Here is a 20,310-nt window from a genome sequence, read left to right as displayed (position 1 = left end):
TTGGGAACCTCTGTGAGAATAAATGAAGTTCTGCCACTATGTATTTGACAAAAGAGGAAATGGAGAGTGATATAGGGGTCGACTGTGACTATTTTAATATTCATATAACTATTCGGAACTCTTGGGGAGATCTCGGTCTATGTGTGGATGCTGCAGTATATTTTGTGTTTATCTCATGCATCACGATCTTGTTATTCCTAAGTTTATCAGCAGCATCTTCAGTAACATTGAGTCAGGGCGACCTATGCACGGGGCACTGAGTTTTTTACAGTCTGTTATATCCCGGATTGATGGGGGTGTTTTGACAGTTCCCAGGACCACCACAGTCCATGTAGATTTGGCCTGTGTGCAGAGACAGAGGATGTGGATGTAAGACAGGGTTTGGCAGGTCTGCTGTTGGATTGGCCAGGGACCATGGACAGGAAATCTAAGTCACCAAGGAGACAAGTGCAGGTCGTGGAGCCAGGTCCGAAATTGAAAACTATTAGATCATTTCCTCACCGGCAAGAGCAAGGGCTGTGGTAGATCAAAAAGATAGGAGTATTTCAAGAGGCCAAGGTCAACTGCCTGCCAAGTCAAAGGACGGTTGAGGCAAGAGTGGATGTGGGTATAGTGGAAAGACCTGGGTCCTCCACTCACTCCTGCCTGAACTTTGCCTCCCTGGGTCTCAGTTTCTTCAACCTCTTAAACAACGTGGTTAGATTAGATGAGAAACTTTCAAACTTACTGTTTTTTTAGGTGCTGGAACCCCTTCTTAAAGTAAGACTTTGATAGGAAAACCCAAAGTGCAAGTCCAATGAAGGGGGGTGTGCTCCAGTTGGCAGTCGGGGGAGGAGCCCATTGGGCACCTGAGCCCCAACTACTTGACCCCTGTCTTATGTAGCAAGGTGGTTCCTTGGCCTCCCAGGGACAGCATTAAAAGACATTAGATTGGATAAAATTTTTAAATCCCTTCTAGCTCAGATTGATCAACAAGACTTCAGAATTAGTGCTGCCCTTTTCCCAAAACTGCTCATGGTTTCTTAGACACTTTTGCCCGGAGGGTGGCCCCTCCTGTTTGTAGACAGGCCCCATCTGCACCAGGGTCAGGCCTCTCTGTCAATCACAGGCCAGCCAGAAGTTTCTGCAAGCCAGCTGAGTAAGCAGAGGCAGGAGGCCCTCGACCAGAGCTGGACGACACTGTGGGCACACACGTTGCCCACTGTCTGCTTGAGGAGATCCCGGGGAGTGCTGGCCAGCCCTTCCTCTCCCAGCCCTCCCATCTTCGTGTGAGGCACGGGAACTTGGAGGCAACAGGTGGGCTTTGAGATTCACGGCCTGTGGGATTAAGAAATGAAAGTGGTCGAGAAGCAACACCAGCAATAATGCCAGCATTCACCCTGCACTCAAAAGTCTCCTGTACAGCGAGGATGTGGGAACTGGGAAAAACACAGTCAAATCTTATCTTCCTACAGAGACCAGAAACTGCTTCCAAAAGCAGGTCAGATTGGAGTTTAGTCACCCCTTTTCATTTTACTCAAAAAGGCTGTCTTAGACTTCTTTAATCACGACAAAACGGGAGCTCAAGTTTCATTCAAACTGTATAGTCAGAAATTTGAGGTGTCATGAAGGATCCAATATAGTCAAGGGAACAAAACCTGAAGATCAATATTAATACCTGGATTGCTGTCCCAACTCCTCTCCTGGCTCTGTGACTATGGACAAATCACTGGGCTTTCTGTGCCTCGGTTTATGTCTGTTAAATTGAGAGAACATCCAGCTATGGAAAGGATAGAGTGATATACTAGATGTGAAGGTGGTGTGAGTGGTCTCCCTGCACTGCAAACAATAGGAACGGCCACTGCACAGCTGGTGAACGCTGAAGTGAATACCCAGAGGGAGGTGGTGTCCCATCTACAGAGCCTGGGGTCACCCTGGCTGAGACTCCTGCTATGCCCAGCTGCTCATTGCTCCTTTATTAAATCACGCATAGCAGCTCTGCGCCCAGGGCTGAGGTCTAGAAGGCACTTCACCCCCGCTGCTGGGCCTGGTGTGAGCTGAGTTCGGGCTCTGTCCACCTGGAGCCTGGAGTCTGCTCACTTGTTCTCATTACCTGGCCTTCTGCCTGCCTGGGGGCAGGTAACTAGTTTGAGATTTCAGCACCACCCTACACAAGGAATAAAAACCTGGGAGGTCAGGTTAAGAGGAGATTAAAGAAGAGGAAGAAAAGGATGAATCAGAGAGCTCAAGAAAGAAAGGAGCTGCTCCCTTTGCCAGAAGGTTGGTTACTATACAAAGAATACATGTTCACTGTGGAGAAAAATATGAAGTAAAAGAAGATAAAAACTACTTGTTAGTCTCGCCACCTCGAATTAAAATGATTAATGTTTTAGCTACTTTGCTTCCTGACTTTTTACTTATACACACACACCCCAACGTGTGTATAAATAGACCTTTACATGAAAGGAGGGTCAGACCACTGGGATGCTGGTAAATGTTTAACAAATGGCTAAAGGAGAAGCCATCCTAATGTGTAGCATCTGCCAATTTCCATAGTGTAAATCCTCCCACCATGGCTGATTTCAAACTACCAACGTGAATGTCAACCAGCTTGCAAAATTCCTGAAAATTTAGCAGTCAGCTGTTGGGAACCAGCAAGGGCCAACTCCAGCACACCACTGACCAAGTTTTGTTTTCTAATTAGCCTTTCTCCCTCACAATAGAGTGCAGAAGTCTTTATGTCTAAACTTTTGAAAGTTGTCTTTATCAAATTACTTTTTGAATCAAAATTGTTTTCCTTTTGGAATTTAGAGCTGGATCATAGCCTATGCTGCTGATTGTAAAAGTGGCCTCTAGTTAGAATTTGCCTGTGTCTCCTGTTCTGTAGATCCTCATGTGAGTGGGGAGTGGACCCACCCTTTTTTGGGTGGCAGGAATAGAAATGTAGTTGAAAAAAAAATGACAGATTAATGTGATCAAGCAAGCAGGAGTGTGGTAGCATGGACCTGATCCCACAGTCTATTATCCTAGGATGGATTTGACTAAGAGGTAGTGCTCTCCTTTGCAGCTCCTTCTCCCAGCCCAGCCAGCTCAGTTCTGGAGTTGTCGCTCATTTCCCCATTTCTGGCTTTCCTGATGGAAACCGGCCCCCCTCCTGCCTGTCTGATGAGAAAGGGCCTGCAACTGTTTGGCCCATGTAAAACCTCCTAATCAGATCCGTGTTTTTCTTGTTGAATGGGAGCTTTGGGAAATGGCAAAGGGAAGAGGAGTAGAGGGAGTCGAGGTCTGCGCTCACAAAGCAGCAGTGTGTGTGCCACCATCTCCTGCTTGGCTCCGGGGTAATGCGTTGCCTTCCTAAGCTGGTGGACGATTACATCTGTAGCGAGAGTTGGCTAGGTGGAAAAAGTAGTGATTGCCAAAGGTCTCCCACGCTGGAGTTTTAATTGCCTTAAAAAAGGCTGAGCTTTGTGAGCTTCTGATAACAAACCTGGCTCTCCTAGGCCCAGTGAGTTTAGACAGGGAATTTCCAACTAACATTGTAGGTGTAGGGAGCAGGGTGCTATAGGTGGGCTAGGGGAGCGGGGAGTCCCTTGTCACAGTAAAAAGGAAAGACTTGGCCTTTCCCTCTACTTGTGTAGCCATTGTGAACAGAGGAAGGCGAGAAGTCTGGTTTGGATCCCTGACGAGAGGGCCAAAGTCAGATACCTGGAGTAGAAGAGGCAAAGGACAGAGCCAGCCTCTCTGCTGGGCAGCCCCCAGGGCTCTCCAATCCCCTGGTCATCTTTGACGCCTCCTCTTCTCTATCTCCTTCCCCACCCACCTATTTCCAAGCGGTCACTTAGACTGGTCAACTCTGCCTCTGAAATGGCCCGAGAAGCTACCCACTTCCCTTGTCCCACTTTCCTGGTCCAGGCGGTCATTATAACACCTGAGCTATGAGGACAGTCTTCCATCGGGCCTCCTTGCTCTCTAGTCTCAGTCTGTGGAAATCCCATCCATATCCCTACACACACATGCGTGCGCACGCACACACACACACACTATTTCTTTAAATCAGCAAAGTAATATATGTTCATAAGCATTTAGAAAATCCAGAAATTTCAAGGTGAAAAACCACTCATAGACTTACTTTCCTGAGATGAAAACAGTTATCGTAGTGAATATCCTTCAAAGGGATTATTTTCATTCTTAAACACAATTGATATGCCATCAAAATTGCTTTGTAACCTGCTTCCTCACATGTTATGGTGGACATTTTCCTATATTGATACTTTTCTAAAATGAAATCACAAATCTGGTTATATCACTCCCTTAAATAAATAAAACCACCAACAACCAAAACCCATTGTCTATGTGAAGAAGATTCTACTCCTCAGAACAGGAGGGAAGGCCAAGCGTAATCTGCCCCAGCCTTCACACTCATCTCCCTCAACAGCCCACCACCCTTGCACACCCACGCACACCCTCATGCCATCATTTTGCCCATCGCGTGAATACACTACCTGTGTGTTCTGAGAATTCCGTACGAATTGCCTTGTGCAAGTGACTCCTCCTTCCCGCGTTCCCACTTTGTGAATTCTTTCGTTCTTTAAGATTTATCTTAAGGTATTTATGTGTCGGACCCTAGGAAAATTGGGAATCTCTTGAGGGCAGAAACAGAACTTATTCAGTTTGTATTTTTAGCAACTTGTGGTAATGCCTGGCACGGGGTAGTGGGCACTCAGTAAATATTTATGGAATGAATTGGCCTCCATTTGGTATGTCTGTTTTCATCCTCTTGCCAGTTTCATGTGTTTGTTTTTGCTAGTGTTCAGGATTAATCCATATTCTATTTTCTTTTCCCCCTTTACTGTGTTTTGGTCTCGCTGTACTCACAAGCCTCTGGCTTAGAGCCATCCACGACTTCAGTTCTGTCTTTGCTGGTGGGTTGAAGATGTCATTGGTTTCTAGTGGTTTTACTGTACCATTTAGAATCCCTGAGAAGCAAGCTCACTGTTTCAGAGTTCACAGCCCAGAGTCAGGCCTCCAGCTCTCTTCTGAAGAGTTGATTTATAGGTTTATGGAAATGTTTGAAACAGGAGAAGGCAGCATGGGTAGAAAGTTTCCAGAGTGGGAGCTCCACCCTTGGAGCCAGGGGGCTAGCACAACACTCACAGGAGGGGAAGGTGGCAGGAAAGTCAAGCACATGAGGGGAGAGTGGGATATAGCTGGCCCAGGGCTCTGCCCATGCGCTGTAGGATTCTGTACCTTAAGGATGCCTGAGGGACTCTGGCCTCTGCCTCTGAAAGAGAAAAATGCATAAGGTAGTTCAAACACCATGTGCTGCTTCCTGTGGTTCTGAGGATGCTTAAATATGAGGTTTTGCCAGAGGGAGGAGTTAATTTATTTTTGACATTTCATCAACAAACATTAAACTAGAGCTATTTTTATTCAAACCCAGAAAAGGGGAAGCTAGTTAATTCTGCTCCTACTATGGTTAATATCTGTAGTGAAATAAGGATGAGCAAATTTCTGCCCTCTGGGATAGAAATAGAGGCCAGTAGATCCACTTTTATTGCTGCACATCTCAAAGTTTAAATTTGCATGTCTGTCTTCGACATTCTCTTTTTATAGTAGCTCCAAGCACAGAACCATATCTATAACAGGTTGTTTTCTGGATGCAAGTAAGAGAAATCCAACTCAATCTGGCTTCAACAGAAAGGACATTCAGTGGTTCCACGGTGTCCATAATGTCATCAAGGTCCCAACTTCATTTTCTCTCTCCCTTTGCCATCCTCAGCATTAAGCTTCATCTTAAGCTGGTGTCAATCAAGATAGCAGCAGCAATTCTAGACATCTGACTCAGCCCTAATGACATCCAGAGGAAGAAAAGGAACCATCGCTTCTTGACACTTTCTCTTAGGAGTGAGACAAGGTTTCCAGAAGACCCCTAGAAGGCTTCACCTCATGACTCATTGACCACTGTTGGGTCACCTGCCCATTCCTGAAACCGCTGCTGGCATGAGAAGGATGTTACCATTGATCACTTAGCCCCATCTTTAGACTGAGGTACCTGCCATGCAGAGGAGGATGGTTGAATCCCTGAACAAAAATCAGAATTGTGTAGGGCCAGCCCTGATGGTTAAGTCTGGCATGCTCCACTTCAGTGGCCTGGGTTCAGTTCCTGGGAGTGGACCTACACCATTTGTCTGTCAGTGGCCATCCTGTGATGGCGGCTCACATACAAAATAGAGGAAGATTGGCAACAGATGTCAGCTCACGGCGAGTCTTCTTCAGGAAAAAAAAAAAATCAGAATTCTGTAAAGGGGTAAAAAAGATGGACTGGGTACACAGCCAACAGTGTTCTCGGGCTGGCCTGGTGGCCCAGTAATTAAGTGTGCACGTTCCGCTTCAGCGGCCTGGGTTCTCCAGTTAAGATCCCCGGGTGCAGACCTGGCACCGCTTGGCAAGCCATGCTGTATAAAGTAGAGGAAGATGGGAATGGATGTTGGCTCAAGGCCAGTCTTCCTCAGAAAAAAAGAGGATTGGCAGATGTTAGCTCAGGGTTAATCTTCCTCGGGAAAAAAAAAACAAAACAGTGTCCTCTACAACTTAAAATAAGCATTTCGTAGAATTGGTTGCCAACTATATACTCTAGTGATTTTCAATAGTTTTAGCTACTTAACTTCATTCAAATAAAATCTTACCCAGAAAAATAAACAAAACTGATAAAATCAGAGCGGCTGTGGTTGCAAAGCTACAGGAGGTTGTGATCGTAGGATCACAGTTTGACATTGCGTGTAGATTACTTCTTGTGTTTATGTCAAACATTTTTCTATTTCTTGTCTGCTTTCATTCTTTTGACACTGTTGTATTATGTGGGACAAGAGGTCAGCTAGTCAGAGGGGACCAGTATTTACAGAGTCCACACAAGCAGGGGCATTCAGGGAAGGCAACTGGGCTGGGAACAGCAGATTTGGGCCCATGAGCCCAGAGGCTGAGATGACAGGGAGTTGGGAAGAGAAGTTCCTCTGAGGAGGGTGGTGAGCTAGGATCCCAGGGCTGACGCATTCACTCTCTGCTTGCATCGCGTGGGTGGCCCTGGCCCAAGGGTGATACTTGCATCCAAGAGGAAGTGAAAGGCCTGTTGAGGCAAGGACAGAGATGCTGGCTGGGATTACTTCACAAAGGGCAGACAAGGCATGCAGGGCGCTTCAGTTGGGATGGGGTGGGTGTAGGATCACCACATAAAATATAGGAAACCCAATGAAATTTGAATTTCAGGTAAAAAAATAATGTTTTAGTGTAAGTATGTCTCAAATATTGCATGGGACGTACATATGCTGAGACATAGTACAATATTTGGGACCTACTTATCCTAAAACATTAATCATTGTTTCCCTGAAATTCACATTTAACTAGGCACTGTATATTCTTATTTGCTAAATCTAGCAACCCTACATGGGTCCCATGGTCTCCAGTGTGAGTCATGGAGTAGCCGGCACCTCTCGTTCTACCTAACGGATAGTTTCCAGGGCCCTGTTGCATCAGAGTTACCTGATGTCACAGGTTAAAAATGGAGCTGTCTGAATGCCACCACGGCGCCTGGTGATTCTGAGGCTCAGCCCGGCTCGGGAAGACTGGTTCAGATTTTAAATTCCAGAGGGTGAGGATGTCACTTTGTTTATTGCATTCAATAAATATTTGGCGAATGAATGAGTGAATGAATGATTCCTCCCTGAGGAATCCTCACGGGCTCCACGAGTGTTTATCTTGCAGAACCCCGGAAGCCCAGAAGCACGAGTATCTTTCTTTCCATGTCTTTTCTGGTCATGAGACTCGTGGGAAAGGACTTGGGTGGAAGGCTCAGTGGAGAGAGCTTGAAGAGCAGTGGGAAAGAAGGGTCATGACAGGATGGAGCAAGAGAGAGCCAGTGACTGGGGCCCACCACACAGGGGGCATGAGTTTCCACCTGGGGAATTAGGCCAAGTTTTTAATCACCTCCTCAGGCAAAGAGACTGGCGATTTCAAGTTGAGAGCTCTCTTCAGTGATTTTCTTTCTTTTTTTTTTTTTTTTTTTTTAAAAAGATTTTTTTATTTCTTTTTTCTCCCCAAACCCCCCCGGTAAAAATTGTTTTTTATTCTTTGTTGTGGGTTCTTCTAGTTGTGGTATGTGGGACGCTGCCTCAGCGTGGTCTGATGAGCAGTGCCATGTCCGCGCCCAGGATTCGACCAACGAAACACTGGGCCGCCTGCAGCGGAGCGCGCGAACTTAACCACTCGGCCACGGGGCCAGCCCCAAAATCCGTGTCCATCTTCCTCTAGTTTATACGTGGGACGCCTACCACAGCATGGCTGCCAAGCAGTGCCATGTCCGCACCCGGGATCCGAACCAGCGAACCCCGGGCCGCCGAGAAGCGGAACGTGCGAACTTAACCGCTGCGCCACCGGGCCAGCCCCCCTCTTCAGTGATTTTCACAGGATTCTTTTAGAGTCCTACTTGGCACAGCCTAGTGCCCAGCATTGCAGGGGGAATGATCCTGAACTTGCTGTCCTCCAACCAGGATGCTTAAAGCATGTTAGAAATGCTTCAACAGAACTTGGTGGGTGGCAGGTAATGGCCATTTTGCTAATCATCAGCACGGTGCCTGGGACCATCCATTTCCCACAGCACCTGTCTCTACAGGCTTAGCCACGTAAAGACTACATTTCTGTCCTAAAACTTTAAACCCATAATAGACCCAACCGTCTACAGTTCCTCCCGTATAGATGTGCCCCAGGGACTACATTTTCTCTAATAAGAGAACTGTAAAGCTTTGGGATTCTTTTTTCATTCCAATTTCCTATTTTCCTGGCAAGAGGCTTTGCCTAATGGATGTGAACCCGGTTCCAATCTGAAGTGAGTTTTTGCCGAGTGACGTCATGGACACCTAGCGCTCTGACTGTCGACCAACTCATAGGTCCCCTCTCAATCTGTTCGCCCATCTGTGTAGCGGGGATGCTGCCACAGGGCCGCAGGGCTCTGGGAAATGCTGGAGCTGCAGCAGCATCAGGCACCTCAGCAGGGCTCTGGGTCAAGTGTGGTAAGGAGAACATAGACTCCCCGGGCTTTTCCTTTGTGACTTCAGTTCTGTCTCTCCTGTCCTGCCTCCCTCAAGCTCTCACATCCACTATTCTGGGCAGATCAGAGTCATGCTGCAGGGTGCCTGCTGCGTGACCACTTTGTGTCTCCTATAGTTATGTTCAATCTGGAAGGTGTCCTTGGTATTTGAGGGCAATAGTGAGACCCCCTCCCCGCAAACCTGAACTTACAAATAAAGACAAATTAAACTAGTAAATACAGCATGCACGGTTGAATAGCCAGCCTCAGGAATACTCAAGAAATTGTTCATAAAGATGTATACAATCCAAAAGTGGAATCATAGTCATCTTGGGGAGGAAATGTGATTGTGCCCATAATTCAGAGAATAGAAATCAACGCTTACTGATGTTATGCTATGCAGTTTGGAGAAAGCGGTATGAATAGAAGGGGTAGTTAGTGCAGAGAGCAGAAAGAAAGCCTTCAGAAGCAAGAAGTTAGCGAGGCCTCTTCCAGTGTTGTCTAGTGGAGAGAAGTCTTGGCTAAGTAGACAGCTTCCTTTGCAAAGCCCAGGCTGGAGTCAGGGAGAGAGTGCCTTAGCTGTGGGCCCTCCCATGCTCCCCCGGTTCTCCTGGTTCTGAAGTTTGCCTTCCTCTGCATCCTGCCTGCAGGGAAAGCAGGCATTGGTCAGGTTGATGCAAACATCCTGCCTACTTCATAACTGTATTTCCAACTGAAAATTAATGAATGAGCTTTCGTGCTGGTAACTGAATAAGTAGCCCCCCCCTTATCTGCAGGGTATACATTCCAAGACCCCCGGTGGATGCCTGAAACCGTACATAGTACCAATCTGAAACTGTGACAATCAATCTGATAACAGAGATGGCTACTAAGTCACTGATGGGGAGGTAGCATATACAATGTGGATACACTGGACAAAGAGGTGATTCATGTCCCGGGTGGGACAGAGCAAGACTGTGTGAGATTTCATCACACTACTCAGAACGGTGTGCAATTTAAACTATGAATTGTTTATTTCCGGAATTTTCCACTTGATATTTTCAGACCGCAGTTGACCACGGGTAACTGAAACCATGGATCTATACCTGAGAGGCAGATGCTCTTTCAATGTGCTGACAGAATTCATGTTCTGAGCCTGGGAGCCCAAAGACATGAATGGTGGGAAGTTGACTAAGATCAGCATTACCTTGTGGCATCTCTCTGGCCTACCAGTGGCCTTTTGCAGCCACATGTTTGCACTGTGCACAGGCCCCTGCACATTCACATTGACACAGCAACAGCAGGATCTTAAGAGACAGTGGGTCCAAGCTCCTCATTTCCCCAGACCTCTCTTCGAGGTCCTTGCGGCCATGCCCAGAGTAGACCTCCACTGGATGATTTCCAGCCGAGTTCCTCTCCATTTCTGCTGTCTCTTGTCTTCTTATTTTCTCTCTACTTCATTTCTCTCCCACTCCTTTTAAAGGCCAAGATGGCACATGAATAGCTATGGGGACCATTGAGGGAATAGGGACCAGTATATCATACTCCTTCACAATCTTTCCTTTTCCTTAATTCTGATTTCCTGCCTGGAAGAGGTCAAATGAGGATTCTTTTTTCTCTCAGTCCTGTGGACTTTGGCTTGCCTTTTCATGACCATGGGCTGAGGCCTTTCCCACAGCGAGTCCTGGGAAAAGGGGATGCTTCTCCCAGAGGCGCATGGGCCGAACCTTTGTGCTCTGTGATCTTTTGGTTTCCTCTGAGGATACTCTCTCTGCACCAGGCTCTCCAGCCCTGACTCCTGCAAGCATTCTGGGAGGGGAGGGGATGTAAGCCGGTCTCTGCACTGTTTAGGCCCTTGCCAAATTAGAGAGTCTGTGGGGCCTCAATGGAAAAACCGGATTTCCTATTATACCCCACCCCCCAGGCAAATTCCTTCCCCCTTCTCGAAAGTTTGGTTCTTTCTGCTACTCCAAAGAGCTCCTATTCAGTAGGACATATTTCTTCTTGTCTTCTGGAAGAGCTGAACTGTGGTTATGAGCACATGAATGTAAAACCACACCAGGGGCCCCCTCCTCCCTTTTGTCTTGGCAGATACTCAAAATCTGATAAAGCAATTTGGCCCATCTCTTCTGCAGTTTAAAACTTCCATGTGTTGCCTATATGCTTCTTAATGAGGCTAGCGACTCTGTCCTTGACTTGCTAACTCAGTGCCAAAGTCCAGGAGAATGCTGGAGCTGGAAGGAAACTTCGGAGAACCACCTCATTTGGCAGGTATGGGAACTGAGGCTCAAAAGTGCTAAAGGACTTGCCTCTGGACCTACAGCTAGCTAATGGCAGAGTATATTACCGGCTATTATAAATATTTGAGTCATTGTTAATTAACGATGAAGTCAGATCCTGTGCAGCTACATGCTAAGAATTTAAATACAGTAAGTAGATTATTTACCCAAAAGTATAAACACCAGAAGCATCTCAACAGCATGATTGTTCTGAAAGGATTTGCAAAATAACTGTCCATTTAAAAAAAATAACTCCAGTGTAATTGAAGAACTTATTATAATGCATGCTGTATGTTAATGGCGTGATCTAGAGGGTTGTGGATGACAGGTTGATGGCATCAGGGCCACCCAATCCATACAAAGTAGACTGGATGGACAGATCAAAATGGGCAATCACAGTGAGCTCATGGTTGTCTTGTTGCTAACACAGAAGCTCATGAGCTGTGCCCATCTCCCTAAATTTTAACTTACTGCCTGCTACTTCATGTCTGCTGCTGGGAACGGTTGAAACAATGGCCTCCAGTGGGTAATCGCACGTTTGGCAGCAGGCTTACAACCTCTGTCTGGTTGAGCACAACCCACTCGCTTCTGATAAAGCAGGTTTTCTCAGCCCTGCAAGGGTCCAGAACATAGGCTTCTCAGGCAACTTAGGTTGCAGGCTGAATGTCACGAATGCCTTCCTTAGCAAAGCGGTATTTCTTCCTATCTTGCTTGCTGGCTAAATTGAGGACTTTGAGACTTGGCTGAGAGTGATGAAGCACCTACTGATATTCTAAAGTTTTCCTACCATCTTCTCTGACACCACAGCCTCCGTCAACACATCAGTGACTTTCCAAGGTACAGCAGTTGGTGGTTTGACCAAATATTTTACATCACATAGCTGGCGTCACCTTTCTAGTCTGCAATATCCAAGTCCTTGGCATCTGCCTCCCTCCCTCCCTTACTCATCCAATGCCACATTTTAGGTTCTGTTACTTTTAGTTCCCGCACTTCTAGGTAACACATTCTATAGTTGTTTGGAATTTAATTCAACTGATTGGTTGGATTTGGCAAAATTCAAATAACAATGATTACACAACATGGGGATTTATTCTTCCTTTCATTTCTGCTCTTTTCTTAAGGAATGCTGGTGTAAGCCCCACCCAACAATTTTTATTTTCATCTCATTGGCCAGAACCATATTGTAGAACTATTCATACCACCAAGAGAGGCCGGGTTTTAGTTGAATACATCGCCACACCCAACAAAATAAAGGAAGAAAGAGAGAATGGACGTCAGGTAGTCAGCCACCAGCTTCTGACATAAGCTACCTGTTTATTTATCACATGAAGCCCATTGGTGACAGTGGAGCAGGGATTACCAGGCAGGGTGCCAGCCTGGGTAGATTGGGTATGAGTTCAGAAGGGTGAGATTGTCAGGAGCAGGCAGGCAGCATGGTGATGCAGAAAGGAGCGAGGCCAAGTCTAGTGGGTCTGGGTGCTAATCCTGGCTCTGTTATTTACAGAGTTCCTGACTCCGGTCCTGGTTCTGGTCATTGTGAGACCGTGGACCAATTAATTAGCCTCTCTGATTCTGTTATTGATCTGAGCCTTTAAAAAGAGAATACTTAATAATATCTCCCTACAGTATTGTTGGAGCAATTAAATAAGGTAATCCACGGAAAGTATTCATTTAGATCAGTGTCTGACACACGGTTATCCTCAGGAAACGTTAGCCATTAGCCAATGTTGGTCAAATGGGTTCAGATGCCCTTGTTTTATAAGGTGGTTGTGAGGATGGAAGGAGAGAATGAGATAACGGGGAAGCATCCAGCTCAATGGGGGCATTTCCTCCTCACTCCTTCTTTTGTAGCCCCATCCATTGGCAGCCAAGCAGGTTCTCACTTCAGGGTCTTTGCTGTCCCCTTGTCTGAGAACAGCCTTACTAGAGATATTCTCTTTCCTCAGTCTCTCCTGAGAAGGGCCTTCCTAATCCGCTCGTACCTCCATCGCTCGCTATCCTCTGACACTACCGTAATTCTCTTCATAGTGCTAATCTCCATCTGACATTAGTATTTTATGTTTACTGATTCACCATCATCAGAACACGGGCTTCATAAGGCACTGTAGGAACATTGTCTGTTTTGTTCAGGGCCCAGCGCGGGATAGGCACTCAATGAACATCTGTTGAATGAATGAACTGTAGCTATTTAATCAACAGTGGTTTCCTTTTCATATGTGAGTGTTTTCTAAAAGTCAAAAGAGGACCCTAGTCCAGAAGGTAGGAAGATCAGATGAAGACTGAGGAAGTTGGGGCTCAGCCGAGGTCACAGCAGGAGGACGTTTAGAATCCAGGACTGTTGCAAGAGGGAGTTAGTACAAGACAGCCTGGTGTGAATCTGGTTTTGAGGCAAGGTCTGGATAAACCAGAGGCCCCTGTTATGCCCGCTGCCAGATTCAGGATTCAGCCTCTGGATTACGGGCTACTCTGGGCCCGTGAGTTTAAGCAGATGGTTAGTTTCACCTAGTTCAGCGTTTCTCAATTTTTTATTATTGTTCCCCTCCCCCCATCCTGGAGAATAATTTAATTTAAATTCTCTCTAACACAAGAAATTAAATACTAAGGAATAAGATTTTCTTTGGTAGGATTGCAGAGGAAGGACACTAACCATTATAATATGTAAGATTTTTTTTGCCCGCCTCCCCCAATCAATTTTCACCCTCTGTAGGTGATATCACTTTGCTAGAATGTATGATTTAGCTGAAAGGGGATCCAAGAGAGTTGATAGATTCTAACACCGTATCAATAAACTACCTCAGGAATAGAAGCATTTATTTTGAATGCTAGGGCTGTCAGCTTCAAGCTACTCAAAATTAATTTAAATTATCATGGCTGTTTGCTTGAGATGGGAATCTAATTGGAGAATTATATGGTAGACAAAAGTCAACTGGACCACGCAGTGAACCTCCATGTCCACGGATTCTGCGCACTGCTGAAATGGACTGATCTTCACGAATAGAAGGTTTTAGACCTTTGCATAGATCAGCCATCCAGGGATATTGGTATTTGTAACTGTTTGCAGATTTCTGTTCTGTATTTTCTCTGGGTCAATATTTTGTTCACTGGAATGTTTCATTGGACATTGTAGAAAAACCACACTTTCCATAATATTGCAAAATCATGTATCTTTTCTCATGCCCTGAGGCGTCTCAAATCATTACAGTGGATGGGAATGCCTCGACTTCCCTTCTTTATAGAAAAATCCCAGGAGGATGAGTTGATTGGAATAAGGAGGTGGAAGGATTACTGGAAAATTCCTAATTATAGGTATGGAATGGAAACGTTATGTAGCCCGTGAACACCCAAATAAAACTAAAATGTTTTTGAGGGTGTCTCTACACTTGAAATAGTTTTTCTTCTTCTGAAGACTCCTTCCATGCCTTCACCACAGTCAGGGTCAGAGGGCGGGCTCCCAGAAGTCATGTCGATATCTTCTGACCCTACCCCCTTGGCCATAACCCATTGGACTACAGATGGACAACTGTTCCAAGCTGAGCAAACCAGCTTTGCTCGCCTCCAATGTATTAACAACTTTTGAGTTGCAAAGGGCAGAAAACAGCTCATGGTAAAGTTTATTTTCGTTTAAATTTTTTTTTTTTAGTTTTGTTTTCTTTACCTCTTTTCTTTTTTTTTAAGCTAAAATTTTTAAAATGTAATTTATTGAAAGGATTGATAGGGTCTTTCAGATTGACAGCAATGCAGCCCCCTCCAGAATGGCTGAAACTAAGACCAGGAATGCCATGGGGAAACCAGAGCATTGTCTCCGCCCAGTCTTGCACCTCTACCTTCTGCTGATCAACTTTATTTCTTGGCAAGACAGCTTTCTTTGCTACTCACTTCATACAGCAGGAAGAATATTGCCATCCAGAGCCCCTAGTTCAAAAGTTATAGCTCCTGCTACACACTAGAAAATGGGACCCTTTCTCTCTGGGTCGTGGTGCTCCATTCTCAGGGAAGAACTCTGTTCCAGCTTGCATGAAATGCCCAGCTCTAGATCTGTCAACAGGGGCTGGGGGCTTATAGTATATTATGGGAACGTGGTCTCCAAGAACGTGCCCTTGTCAATTCTGTTAAGAGGGTTGTCATAGACTTATTACACACTAGTTTCCATTTAATTATGCATCTCCCCACCAGACTATGAATTCCTTCAAACTCCAAGGAATTTGACAGTCTATTTCCAGTGCCAGGTTCAAGGCCTGGTTCTTAACTGATATTCAATAAATGCAAGTTAACATCAGGAAAAAAATTCTCTATTAGTCTTAAGTTTGGGTTTCTTCAATCAGACTTATTAAAGAGTGTCTTGCCCAAAATATTTACCCTGTTTTCATATTATGGACCCGTCTGAACTGTGACTAACACCTCGAATTACAGACCATCAAAATTTTAATTTAAAGAACCTTTGAAAAATTGTTTTAGGTTGTCGAGAGTCTACAAGGTGACAGGCACTGTGCTGGGGTAGGGAGTATACTGACGAATAAGACACTGTCACTGTCTTTAAGGATCTCTCTCTCCACTGAGTATGAGAAACCTTAGAGATGATTGAGCTTAACTTTCTCATTTTACAGATGAGGAAATGGAGACTCATAAAGGTTGTTAGCCCTGATGGAAAATGTTTTGATTTATTCATAAGATTTTAATATGTCTGTGTGGAATTACTTTTTAGTGAGAAGGGTTACTTATTTTGGCCAAAGAAGACATTCAATTTTTGTACATGTACGGATTATCTTTTCTTTGATCTTGCATTTCTTTTTAATAGGCATGTGATTATGTAGATGATATTTGCTAAGTTTTTGATTTATTTGGAACCAGTTAATAGCTGGCACTCAAGTTCTTTGGAAACTCAAAACTTACTATATTGGAAATTTCTTTATGGTTACTGAGTAATAAGGTCATTTATTATTGACATGGCTTCTGACGCCTCTCCCATTTATTATGATTCCTTGTTAAATCACTTCCTGAGAAGGCTAGAGAATGTTTTCCATCTTAGATGGCACGGTTTATATTGACTTTGTCTTGGCAAAAGTGAAGTTCAGAGAGGAGAATGAAAGGGGTCATTTTTCTGCGTTTACAGACGATGGAGGTGAAAATTTTCCTTGGTAGAGAAGGAGAATTGGCGATGGAATTCAATGAACCTTTCACTGGGGGGACTTACTCTGTGCCAGGCACTGTGCAGAATTCAGAGAGGGCAAGGCTGCTGCCAGCTCTCTCAGGGGACACACCTGCTGCAGCTGGCCATGCAGGCTGTGAATGCATCACTGCTGTAAGCAGTGTGTTCAGGGACAAGCCAAGGAGGGGCCAAGTCTTCTCCCCCAGAAGCTTGGAGAAGATGGCTTTTGGGTTAGCCCAAGAGTAGGTCACTTTCAGTTTACCAAAGGAAAAGAAGAGAGGAGGCTAAAAGCTGTAGGATGCAAAGGGATGTGATTCCCTCTGGATCTATGTGATCAAGGTGGAACCAATGGCTAAGCTTAGGACTGGTGTTGTCCTAGGGTAGAGCCTGAATCTCTCTGTGGTGTTGATTGGCTCCTCCTCTTGGTAGAATTGTCAGAACATAGTTCTGAAATGGAGAGACCTCCTGTGTATGCAGTTGGGCTGATGAAGGCAAATGGACATAGATTTTAACTTCCTAGGCACATAAGCTCTTAAACATGTCCAGAACTCCTCTACAATATTCTAAGGAGTCTCGTCACACAGCTTGCTAGTTGGATGTGAATTTGATGAGTGTTGTCCTGGCAATAGTCATCTCATTCCCTGCTGATAAGGAAACTTCCTGGAGAAGGTCTGCGTTCCAGAGGCTTCTTGTCTGAGTGGGTGTTTGTGTGTGTGTATGTATGTGCATTTGTGTATTTGTATGTGAGTCTGTGCATCTGTGTGTACAGAGTGGAGGGAGCTCAGCTGAGGAATGGGGAGAGACATTAGGTTTCTGGCTCAAAAAGCAAACGTGGTCCTTCTATGATATAAGAGGCCATATGCCCTGTGTCAGAAGGCTCACTGTTGTGACTGGAATTTTTTGTCTTTCCCTCTTCCAGATGTGAATGAGTCCGGAGGAGGTCACCCTGTCACTGCTGAAGGAATGCCTCATTTCCAGGTCATTTGCGTGGGACCTGCTATGAAATGAAGCAAGCAAGGACTTCTTGGACACTTCCTTCCTTCCCTTGTTGAGCACTCCGGGCGTAGCAATTGTTCCACTGCTGTTCTAATTGTGTCTTGTCCTCCTCTTGCCAAGGCAAACAGCCCAGTCTCGAGTAGGTGTCCCTTAGGCTCGTCTGCCAGCCTGAACATGAACACAGGTAAAGCTGATGACAGCCAGAGTTCCCAAGGGACGTGGGGCCCCTTGGGGCCCAGCCCCCAGGAGCAGGTCCTCTCATGATGTTGGTGTCCGGGAGTGAGCACCATGCCCATCACCCAGGACAATGCCGTGCTGCACCTGCCCCTCCTCTACCAGTGGCTGCAGAACAGCCTGCGGGAGGGTGGGGATGGGCCGGAGCAGCGGCTCTGCCAGGCGGCCATCCAGAAGCTGCAGGAGTACATCCAGCTGAACTTTGCTGTGGATGAGAGTGCGGTCCCACCTGACCACAGCCCCCCAGGGATGGAGATCTGTACTGTGTACCTCACCAAGGAGCTGGGGGACACAGAGACTGTGGGTCTCAGTTTTGGTAACATCCCTGTTTTCGGGGACTATGGTGAAAAGCGCAGAGGAGGCAAGAAGAGGAAAACCCACCAGGGCCCTGTGCTGGACGTGGGCTGCATCTGGGTTACAGAGCTGAGGAAGAACAGCCCGGCAGGGAAAAGTGGGAAGGTCCGACTGCGGGATGAGATCCTCTCCCTGAACGGGCAGCTGATGGTCGGAGTTGATGTCAGTGGGGCCAGGTGAGTGGGGGAGCTTCAGCTGGTGTGGGGACTGGATGTGGGATGCTGTGGTTCACTTATGTCTGATGATCAGCTCTGCAGCTGCAGAGGGTTATGAGTCCTACTGTGGGGAAGTGTCAATGGCATTGATCCTATAAAGGGGAATATACACTCTCTAAGTTCATGTTTCATGATATTTATATTTTTCTTTTCTGCTTCATTCTCTCTTAGAGGACTCAGGCTCAGAGTATTTCCTTTTCCCCTGAAACTTGTGTTGGAAAGAAAAGAAATAGTACATGACACATGAGTATGAGATATGTCACATTGAGTTAGACCCTCTTGCCCATTCAACCCAGCATCTCTCCTCCAATTAGAGCACCAAAGTTTGGGTCCTGAATGTGTTTCTCATATCACATTAGTAACAGACTCACAATCCAGAAGCCCCTTGAGATGTTTAGAAATGTCTTCGGACTACCTGTACACCCCGCCCTAGTTTCCCCATCTTGAAAGATCCACTTGGATCTCATCTGAATGAGCATATTTCTGTTTTCTACCCGTGTGGCCACCCACCATGTCAGTAAGTTATGATTGGACTGTTTTGTTGTTTCCCAGGTGAATTGAGGTCCCTAAGACCACCTTCTACTTCAATGATTCACTAGAAGGACTCATAGAATTCAGAAAAGCTGTTATGCTCAGGGTTATAGTTTATTACAGTGAAAGGATCCAGATTAAATTCAGCAAAGATAAAAGGTGCGTAGAGTAAAGTCCAGGAGAGACCAGGTGCAAGCTTCCAGTTGTCTTCTCCCAGCAGAGCTGTACAGACAGTGCTCAACCCTCCCAGGAATGATGTGTGACAGCATGTATGGAGTATGGTCAACCAGAGAAGCTCATCTGAGCCTTGGTGTCCACAGTTTTTATTGGAGGGCCAGTCTCCTAGGCATGGGGTGCCTGTGTAGCTGACCTGAGTTATTCACTGTCCAGTCCTTCCGGAGGTCAGACTGATACCATGTGGCCCAAGGCCCCCACCATAAATCACCTTATTTGCTTAAACTATCTGGTATGGCCTAAAGCCCCATATATACAAAGACACTCTTGTCAGGCAAGATAGTCAAAGGACTTAGAGGTTACCTCCCAAGAGTCACTCAAGGGACAGTCCTTTCTATGGAATGTATATGGCTTGAATACCCCAAATCTGCCAAGTTAACCCTTTACTACACACCAAGTTTTTAGTGATGGGTATACATGAAAGAGTTGAGAAAAGAGAATTTTGAAGATATTGTGAGATGCAAACTTTTGTCAAACTTTCAGGGTCTTCTGTGATAAGGGCTCCTAGTCCCAGAAGGAGAGAATCATGGAGAGAAGGCCACCTTGAGAATCATGGTGACCTTTTGGTGAGGGAGACATCTAACCTAAGGAGACCCTGAAGGGAGGAAGCCAGAGCAGAAATACCTTGATTTTAATCTTATCCTTCCCTTCAGTCTCCTACCAGAGCTTTCCATTGGCAGAAACCAGCCAGAATCCAGTGGCAAGGGAGCCCGTTGATATTTTCCATACATATCAGCCTCTTGGGGCACAAGTAGGGTGGAGAACGGTGGAGAGTGGATGTGGAGGGTCAGTGAGAAGTCATCAGGTGCATACAGTGTGGTCCAAGTTTAAATGAGGCAGTGGATGGAAAGGACATAGCACAGAGCTGGCTGGCAAGTATGAGTACTACTCAGTAGACACTCTCACCAGTATTTCCTTTGGGTTTCCTCTTTGACTGAAGAGATTCTCCTGGCTAATGGCTGAGTGCCTGACTGGCAGTTTGGGGCAGAAGCTGCTCATTTTCAAGGAGAGTAAATTTTAAGAATCAAGAAGAGAAATGATTTTATTTGGGATTAGAAATTATTCTTAGAAAAGGAGCAGTGCTGACCACCATAGCACTCAAGATGCTATAAGGAGTTGAGAAAGTAATACTATTCCCTAGTGTCTGGACTTTTAGGGTTACTAGTGGGGATCACTATGAAGCTTGAGGTAGCCCTCTCAAAGCTGTCCCTGGGAGTCCTTACCATTTGCAGCTGCCTGATTTAAACAGGGCTGATTTGAATGGAAAGGAAAAGGAGGAGAAGG

General features: G+C 45.7%; 1 protein-coding gene across 5 annotated transcripts in view; it reads left to right on the top strand.

Moving 5' to 3' along the window:
• Positions 1–20,310, top strand: part of PDZD2 (PDZ domain containing 2) — a 346,831-nt gene that overhangs the window by 102,478 nt on the left and 224,043 nt on the right. For all 5 annotated transcript variants that reach the window (XM_046671791.1, XM_046671790.1, XM_046671789.1 and 2 more), the window contains exon 2: positions 17,382–18,222. In XM_046671791.1, coding sequence (XP_046527747.1) covers positions 17,747–18,222 — 476 coding nt within the window. In that variant the 5' untranslated portion in view covers positions 17,382–17,746. The remainder of the gene's footprint in view (positions 1–17,381; positions 18,223–20,310) is intronic.

This window comes from Equus quagga, chromosome 9, assembly GCF_021613505.1.
Source record: "Equus quagga isolate Etosha38 chromosome 9, UCLA_HA_Equagga_1.0, whole genome shotgun sequence".
In the NCBI taxonomy this organism is placed as follows: Eukaryota; Metazoa; Chordata; class Mammalia; order Perissodactyla; family Equidae; genus Equus; species Equus quagga.
Note: the sequence above shows the minus strand (reverse complement) of the source record. Positions and strands in the feature narration are given on the sequence as shown.